Source organism: Echinops telfairi, unplaced genomic scaffold, assembly GCF_000313985.2.
Source record: "Echinops telfairi isolate 266 unplaced genomic scaffold, ASM31398v2 ScPeMD7_443;HRSCAF=831, whole genome shotgun sequence".
Lineage (NCBI taxonomy): Eukaryota > Metazoa > Chordata > Mammalia > Afrosoricida > Tenrecidae > Echinops > Echinops telfairi.
Window position 1 is genome coordinate 35,489,113 of NW_022104341.1, and position 8,361 is coordinate 35,497,473.

At 45.8% G+C, this 8,361-nt stretch overlaps 1 protein-coding gene across 5 annotated transcripts in view; it reads right to left on the minus strand.

Moving 5' to 3' along the window:
• The window catches only part of DNAI3 (dynein axonemal intermediate chain 3), a 75,324-nt gene that overhangs the window by 15,247 nt on the left and 51,716 nt on the right, over positions 1-8,361 (minus strand). For 4 of the 5 annotated variants that reach the window (XM_045292208.1, XM_045292207.1, XM_045292211.1 and 1 more), the window contains 2 exons: positions 7,093-7,223; positions 3,137-3,200 (listed from right to left, as the gene is read on the minus strand). The exons of the other annotated variant lie outside the window; for it this stretch is intronic. In XM_045292208.1, coding sequence (XP_045148143.1) covers positions 3,137-3,200; positions 7,093-7,223 — 195 coding nt within the window. The remainder of the gene's footprint in view (positions 1-3,136; positions 3,201-7,092; positions 7,224-8,361) is intronic. 5 annotated transcript variants of the gene reach the window in all.

Sequence of the window (8,361 nt, forward strand, 5' to 3'; positions counted from 1 at the left end):
ACAGCAGCAACAGTCAATGTGATAAAACTCATTGAGACGTCGTCCCACGGCTATGGTTGTATTCACGTAAACCTCTGTGCCTGCTCTGTGCGTAGACAGCACACAAAGAGGTGTGAAAGAACGTGCGTGTATTCATTTCACCACCTAGTGAGTGAGTTTGTACTGACTTCTCCTGCATTTTACTTTATTATTTGTTTGTTTTTTTTCTTACAAAGGACAGGTGTCCCTTTTTTATAAGACAGCCACATTATTTTTCACAGTTTGTTTAATATATATTTCTATGATTTCTGTAACAATGGTTTAATACGCCTTTTTCTTAACCGTCCAGGAACACCAGCCCCTCCCTGGCCTCCACATCACTGCGTGTTGGCTGGCAATTTCAGCGCTAATGAAAGTGTCATGTCACTTTGTTGATGCGTTGAATTTTCCCATTTGGGAAAGACAGTCTTTTGGCCGTGTCTGTATCTCCAGCACACTGCCTGGCACGTAATAGGTTCTCAATAATGACTCGATGAATGAGTGAAAGTCAGGAAGATTAAACAAATATCCATAAGCTCCAAACATAGAGCTCTGGGGTTTTAAGTTTGTGATTTTATAAATGAAATCTATTTAAAACAATTAATGAGACCTGTTTATTATAGGTCCTCTCGAAAGAAGTTTTTTTTTAAAAAAAGCTGCCTTCAGGAGGATGCAGGGCTGGAAGAAACCACCTGAGACCAGGAGGAGCCAGCGTCTCCAGTGTTCAACCAAGCCAAGGCACTAGGGTGTGGTACAGACTGACCTGCCCCACGTGCTCAACTAACATCCGTACATTAGTGACCAAGTATTTCACATCGATGAAGTGGAGTAGAATTCATGACATTGAAGTATGCAATTTTGAGATGTTTGACAGGCAATTCAAGTCACGAATGAATGGAAAGTAGGAAATTAGTCTGCATTCTAGTTTCACTTGACCCTCCCTTGGGTCACACCTAATCCATTACCAATTACCCTATTGTTATCAGTGACACTGATTTGGTCCCCAGACATTTGAACTTCTGGTCAGGTGATGCTCCATAAGAAAAGTAGAAATGCTTTTGCTCCAATATTAAAACGACTACCCTGAAGGCAACACGGACACAGGAAGCCTTGTCGAGTGTGAGGCATCCTCCTGTCTGTGCACAGATCTAAAGAAGGGAGGGGGTGAGCTATGCAGTCCTCAGCACATGCTCTCTGCAAGCAAGCCAGGGCTCTGACTTCTGACCTATGTCAGACACTCAGAGAAGGGAGCTTCACAACGTTCCTGGAAAAATGGAATGAGAATTTTCCTACGAGTTTTTAAAACTGTTTTGTTGGCATAACTCACAAATCATACAATTCTGCAGCTCAATCATCTTAACTAGAGTTGGACAATCATTGCCACACTCAACTTTAGAACATTGTCTTCCTTCTTGTGCTCACTGTTATTAGCACCCCATTTCCCCCAAACGCCCCTGCCCACCCCTCTAGGAACCGTTCACCCAGTTACCGGACCATCTGGATAGCTTTACCTATCCTGGATTTCTTATACAGAAAAAGGTGCAAAAACAAAAGACTGGGAAAAAAATTCTTTAACAACAATTACAAAATAAAACAGAGAAAAATTTCAATGGAAACTAAAACAGAAAATATTAAAAATGAGAACAAATGTAAAATGGGTCAGCAGGGAGATCAAATGATTAGGTGTCAAATTTCCCATGAGCTTTTGAAGCCCCCTCGTGTTCCCAGTTGCTCCAACAACTCACAGTATTGATCAGAAAACGTAACTAGCTGCTCTGCTACATTGCTCCTGCCTCTGGCATTCTGAAAATGTATTACCATCTTGAACTGCCCGGAGGTCCCAGGAGCCACCTTCTTCCTCGGCTGGTGGTGGTTAGTCCACACTTTGAAGTGAAATTTAAATATATTTGCATGCCACGATAAAACTCAAGGTTGTGCATTAAGTAATTACACATGTCATGAACCCAAGGTACCGAGCTTATTAAAGCGAGGGGATTTTGCTTATTGGGAACCTATACCCTTAACTTCTTGCTCACACCTGCATTGACTCACATATCTCTGCTCAGCTACTCAGGGCAATGGGACCTGTGGGAGCAGGCATAGACCTGGATGTCTGCCGCCACGCCACCCACACCAAACCAAACTCAATGTCACTGAGTCCATCTTGGCTCATGATGACCGTACAGGGAAGGGTAGAAATGCCATGTGGGCTTCCAAGATTGTCACTCTTAATGGGAGTAGAAAGCCTCATCTTTCTCTCACAGAGTGGCCAGTGGTTTTGAACTGCTGACCTCATAGTTAGCTGCTCAATGCGTAACCAACACACAACCAGGGCTCCTCCTCAGCTCCAAAGGAGGGTCCCATGGTTACTTCTATACTGTCCTGGGGCCTTCACGTTCATTGTAAATATAGCATATACTTTCACATTGATGGGGTTTTCTGCTGGATCAGCTGCTAGATGTCCAGTTACTGAGACATCACTGCTAACTTTTTAAATTCAATTGTCTAAAGCTCTCTGTCATTTAAGGGTCATTTAGACCCCACCCAAACCAAAGCCCCTGCCACCAGTTCCGACTCATAGTGACCCCATGTAGGCTTTCCAAGGTGCTGCCAATCCTAACAGGAGCAGACAGCCTCATCTTTCTCCTGCAGGGTGGTTGGAGGGTTCGAATTGCTGACCATGCACTTAGCATGCTCCAAGACCCCTTAAATTTTGGCATGAAAACAAATGACCTGGAGACTTTTATTAAATTCTAGGTTTAGAACCAGTGGGCCTGGGGAAGTATCAAAGACCATTCCTTTTTTTTTTTTTAACATTTTATTAGGGGCTCATACAACTGTTATCCCAATCCATACACACATCAATTGTGTAAAGCGCATTTGTACATCGTTTCTCAAAACATTTTCTCTCCATTTAAACGACCCTGCCTTTTTAAGGAGCTCCCAGGTGACAGCAGGGCAGTCGGTGCTGGGCCTCACGTGGAGTAATCTAGGGCATGGCCGGAACCCTGAGGGCCCGCCCACCACCCATCACTCAGTATTACATAGCGAGTTTCCTCCCTGGGTAATTTCAATGAAAAGGAACTACTCATTTATAATGGGCAATCACAAAACTCACTTGTCAGTCGTCCAGTTTCGGGGTCTCTTTCCATTTTCCAGTCTGTGTAGATTACTTCACCTTCCTAAAAATATGGTAGGTTCCTCATGAGTAGAATGGCAACTTCCAGGACAAAAGACCTCACCTTGATGTGTTATTAGTGACAAATCATGCCAGCACAGGACAACTGGTCAATGTCACCAAATTAAAATTCAATACACTGAGGGGCGAGGCTCAAACTGAGCACATCAAACACCCCGAGTTTGCTGTCTTTTGATCTGCACACAGTACCATGGAGATCATGGGCAATTATGGGGCTCATCTAGCTTGAGTGTAGAGTTCTAAGTGCTGAGTTTCTAACATTTTTGTTTCAACAGAAATTGCCCCAATCCATGCAGGATCAGCCTAACCTTCCTGAGTGGTTTGTTCTCAGCATGCGACGCAATCAGTATTCAAAGAACATGGCTGGAGTCCGAGAGAATGAGGGAATGTTGATGCATACGGTGCTATTCAGTACCTTTGAAAGTCGAGAGCAGGAAACAAGGTTCTAGGAAAGCAAGATAGTAAGTACAACATATGACAGCTGTCCTGGGCCCTCTGAAGGACGGGGTGGCAGGGGCACCTGATGTAAAGACGAGGTGGGAACAGCTGGACAGAACCAGGAGAGACAGACAGAAGGGAGGATGAGGGGATAATGGATCTCATACTGCTCATTTTATAGGGAAAAACAGATTATGAGAGGCCCAATGTTTTAGGAAAAGTCCCCCAGGGGTAAAGGTCTCCTGATTTCAGTTTTGCTGTTTTGGTTTTGTTTCTTAACTGGATGATAAGAGGGGCAAAGGAGCCTTGGTGACCAATGGTCGAACCCACCCCAGTGGTTATATAAAAACAATGCAAACAATAAGGAGGGGAAGAGAAGGGGGAGGGAGGGGAGGCAGCAAACATTTGAATTATGCAAAGTGAACGAGAAACTCATGGGGGCCAGGGACCAACCATTCACTCCTCTAACCCATTCTAATTCCATTAGCAAACATGGACTCTATTTGGTGCCAGAGTCAGAAAACAAGTCCCCCCTCCCCGCCCCATGACTCTGAGGGTAAGGGAGGAGACAGCGGGTCGAGAACTGGTGTCTGTCGTTGTGTAGTGTCCTTAGGCACTTTGCACCATGTCGGCACATCACCTTCCTGATGACCGTTTACCTGGTACTCGGGGTTCGCTGGAGCTGCCTAGAGCTTTGGCGGATCATATCCCCAACGCTCACCACAGCCGTATAAAAGAGTTCTTAATATCTCCTGAACCTCACAGGTGGTATGTGAAGTCGAATGAAGCCACAGAGGAACAGGTTGGAAGCATTTGAGTGCCCATTCCATCAGCTTGTCGCCTAGCTACCCGCACCTGCATGGCCATTCCCCCACTGCTCAGGCCTTCGGTTAGTTCAGCTGCCTGGTCTCTGTCTCCAGAGTTCCACTCCCTCCACCTCAGCCCTCTACCAGCCTTGTAGAGCCCAGAGAGGCCTTCCTGTGCCATTGTCTCCGAAGCCACAGGTTCGAGACTTAGCAGAAGAGCCTCCTGTTAGCACACCAGCCCCACAGGGTAGGGGATTTTATGTTTGTTCAAGGTGATATCCTCGGGCCAAGAACAATGCCTGGTGCATATTAAGGCTCAAATGTATCTACTGACTGATGGGTGAGGAGGTTCCTAGCAAAGTGAGGGCCCCACAGGCAGGAAAGAACTTGGTGTATAAGAAGAATGGGGGAAAACTCAGAGCAGCTGGAAGGAATGAGAGGGAGAATGATGCAGATAGCGGGTAGAGAGAGAGACAGGAGCCAAATGCATTTGGATCTTACCCATGTAGCACCGCGTTCTCGCTGAGGAGTTTAAATGGCGGTAGGGGCGGAAGGTGGTGGGTGTCACATTTGATTTCTGCTTTTAGGTCCCATGCTCCTTTATCTTTCTACAGTTGATTTCATGTTGGTATTCCTTTGCTTAAAATTTTTGGGTATGGAACCCAACTTCTAAAAGATTCATCTCTTTGGTAGTGTCCCATTGTTTGCAGCAAGAAGGCCTCTTGGCAAGTGTCCTGGCCTACTAGGCCCATTGTCTTCTTTTGCACCCAACTATTCCATCGTGTCCAGGCAAGCTCCGTAGACCAGTGTTAGACTCAGAATTCCAAAATATTCTTCAGGTAGTTACTTCTGTTTGGAATGTGTCCACTCATGCTGATCTTTCAGGTTCCTCTCACTTTCAATACCTAGCAAGCTCACAGGTCACTTCTGTGATGCTGTCCCCAACCTCCCCTTCCCAATCCATGCAGCCTCTGGATGGGCATGGGCATCAATCACAGTGTGCAAGTATCTGCTTCCCAACTAGGCAAGGGACATTCTAAGGACGGGAACCAGGCTATTCCTCTCTGATCCCAGTGCCTAGTGCCGTGCCCGGTGCTGATAAGCTCTTAGAGCGTGTGGAATTGGTGAACCCTTTCAAAGCACTCACGTGTGAAGGCAAATTGCATTCCCGTGAGACTGAGCTATGGAGTCACCTCCGGGTGACGCGGCCTGGGAGAAGTTCTGTTGGTTCATGGAACTAGAGCCATGAAGGACAGAGCAGCTCTGACCGAGCCTTTTTCCTAGGCACCACGGAGGGCTGTGACAAGTCCTGGGAGGACCGAGCCTTGGTGGTGAGGTGGCGAAGCTGCTAACCCAAAGGTCAGTGGTCTGAAACCCACCAGCCACTGCATGCGAGCAGGATGAGACAGTGTGCTTCTTCATAACCTTGGAAGCGTCCTGGAGGCAGTTCCGCTCTGTCCTGTAGGGTTGCTGTGAACTGGAATCAACTCGAGGGTGGTGGGTGTGGAATGGGAGTATGAAGATTGAATGAGACATAAATTGGAAGGTACCTAGCACAGACCCTATTGTTGGTCGCTGTCACTGAGACAATGCCAGCTCCTCTCGACTCCATCTGTATCGAGCAGAACTGCAGGTTGTCAGACTGTCTTCCAAGACACCTCTGTGTGGGGTTGAACTGCCAACCTTTTGGTTAGCAGCCGAATGCTTAACCACCTGCACCACCCGGGGACTTTGCACAGACCCTAACACATGTCTACTCCCCGTGTGCTCTTGATTATTGGAACCAAGCCAACTCACTGCCATGGCACCGACTCCCTCTCAGAGTGACCCTCTGGGGTGGGTTTCCAAGGGCGTGAATTTGCACCAGAACAGACAGGAGCGGCTGGGGAGGGGGAGCGTGGGCCTTGCTGGTCGCAGTGCAGCACTTCCCTGACGGCTTCATCCGGGCCCCCAGGTTATCAGAAGAGCAGCGGACAATGGCAGCCATGTGACTGTCCTGCAGGTTGTTTATCTTTTGAATTGAGTATTTCACCGTCTTTTCTACAAGACTGGGCATTCCTAACAGACAACATATTTTCTGAGAAAATTTCATATGCATAGCATGGTTTCCTCCATGTTTTATAGGTGCTTGACACATATTAGTAGATTAATCAATAAGTTATGAATCAAAAGGGTTGTAAAGAATCATATAGATTATGTGGCATTTATTCATTATGACTAAATTTCAATTGTGAAACTAGGAGGCATCCAGATTGAAAACTTTAAATGTGAATATACGTATTGACATAGGAACAGTATAATCATAAGTATTACAAACACAAGCTAAACCTGTTTCTGTTGAGTGCATCCCCACTCACCGCCACGCTAGAGGAGAGGTAGCCCGGCCCACGGGCCTGGCAAGGCTGTGCGTTTTAGTGGGAGCAGACTGCCATGTCTTTCCCCACCCAGCGGGTGGTGGCTTTGAACCGCTGAGATTTGGGTTTGTAGCCGGGCAAGCGCTTAGCCTTTGCCCCACCAGGGACCCGTGCGTATTAGAAAGCCTTATAAAGCACACAAGTAGAGTAGGGCCGTACGCATCTATTTCAGTGTAATTCTAAGTATTACTTTTAAGAGCAGCAAATTCCCACTAACCTCTGTTCCCACAAAGAACTTTGTGGAGAAGTCCTCGATAGGCTTCAGAGGATTGCCCAGGCCCGTTTCCAGGTTGCTGTACAGTTTCACCTCCGTGGCATTCGGGACTGCACTCTGGACTAGCGCTTTCTCTTCCCAGGAGCACAGAGGGAAGAAGCACATGATTACCGAGAAAGAACCTTTACAGAGTTCTTGGTTTCTGCTCCCAGTCAGGCACAGCTGCCTCTACCCTCCCCAGGGCGGTGGGGATACATCCAGATATTTTTAGACTTCCAATTTAGCAGTAGAACTCCTTTCTCAAGCCATAGCTTCTATGGAATTCTCTGTATTTAAAACTCAGCAAGGGGGTACTCTATTTAAAACTGAGCAACAAGGAAAGGGGTTGAATCAATAGTTTAAAGAGCATGAGCCCGAGGAAACTGCTACCATCAACCGTGCCTATTCAGATTTGACTGGAATAACAACTGAATAGTTACTAAATTCCAGATCATACAGAACCCTTGGCAATGTTTATCAGTGATTTTAATCATATAGTAGTACAGTATATGATAAATATAGCTGTGGCTTGCTGAAATGTAGTATATCTTAGATTAGATTAGTAATGGCTTGCTGAAAAGCAGTATATCTTAGATTAGATTAGTAATAACAAGAGTCATCTTGTAAAACTTTCGACTTGGAGTCACAATATTATTACATTTATCATATCGCATTATTTACAACATTACTAGTGATTGAGTGGGAGCCTTTTCTAGTTTTTCTGTACGTAATTCTCCAAAAAGCTATTGACACAGGTTCACAACCCTAATTAACAGAATATTGTCGTCCAACCACCTGACAGTCCGACACAATCACGGATTACAAAGACACTGAGCACACCAAAACAAGAGCCAGTGCTCACAGCGCATGTGCACAAACTACACCACCCCAGTGCCATGTGACCGGGCGATAACCACAGCTCTGACGGTTCCCGAAGGTGCTAAGAAATTCCAGCGTTCAAAAAACAAATTATCACAGAGATTTATCCTTATGTGTATAACAATGCGTGTTAGTTGGATTTACAAAAAGTGCTTTTGTTGTTGTAACGAGCCAGAGGGATATTTTGTATATAAACAAGAATATACTTCCATTGAAACACTGCATAAAAATATCACAGCGACTCATTTTGATGTCGCCCTCTTTGATTGCCACCTGGTATAATCTGCACCCCCTTGTGACAGACAGCACTGGGCTCTAGAGTTCACACCTTAACCACTATGTTTTATATATATA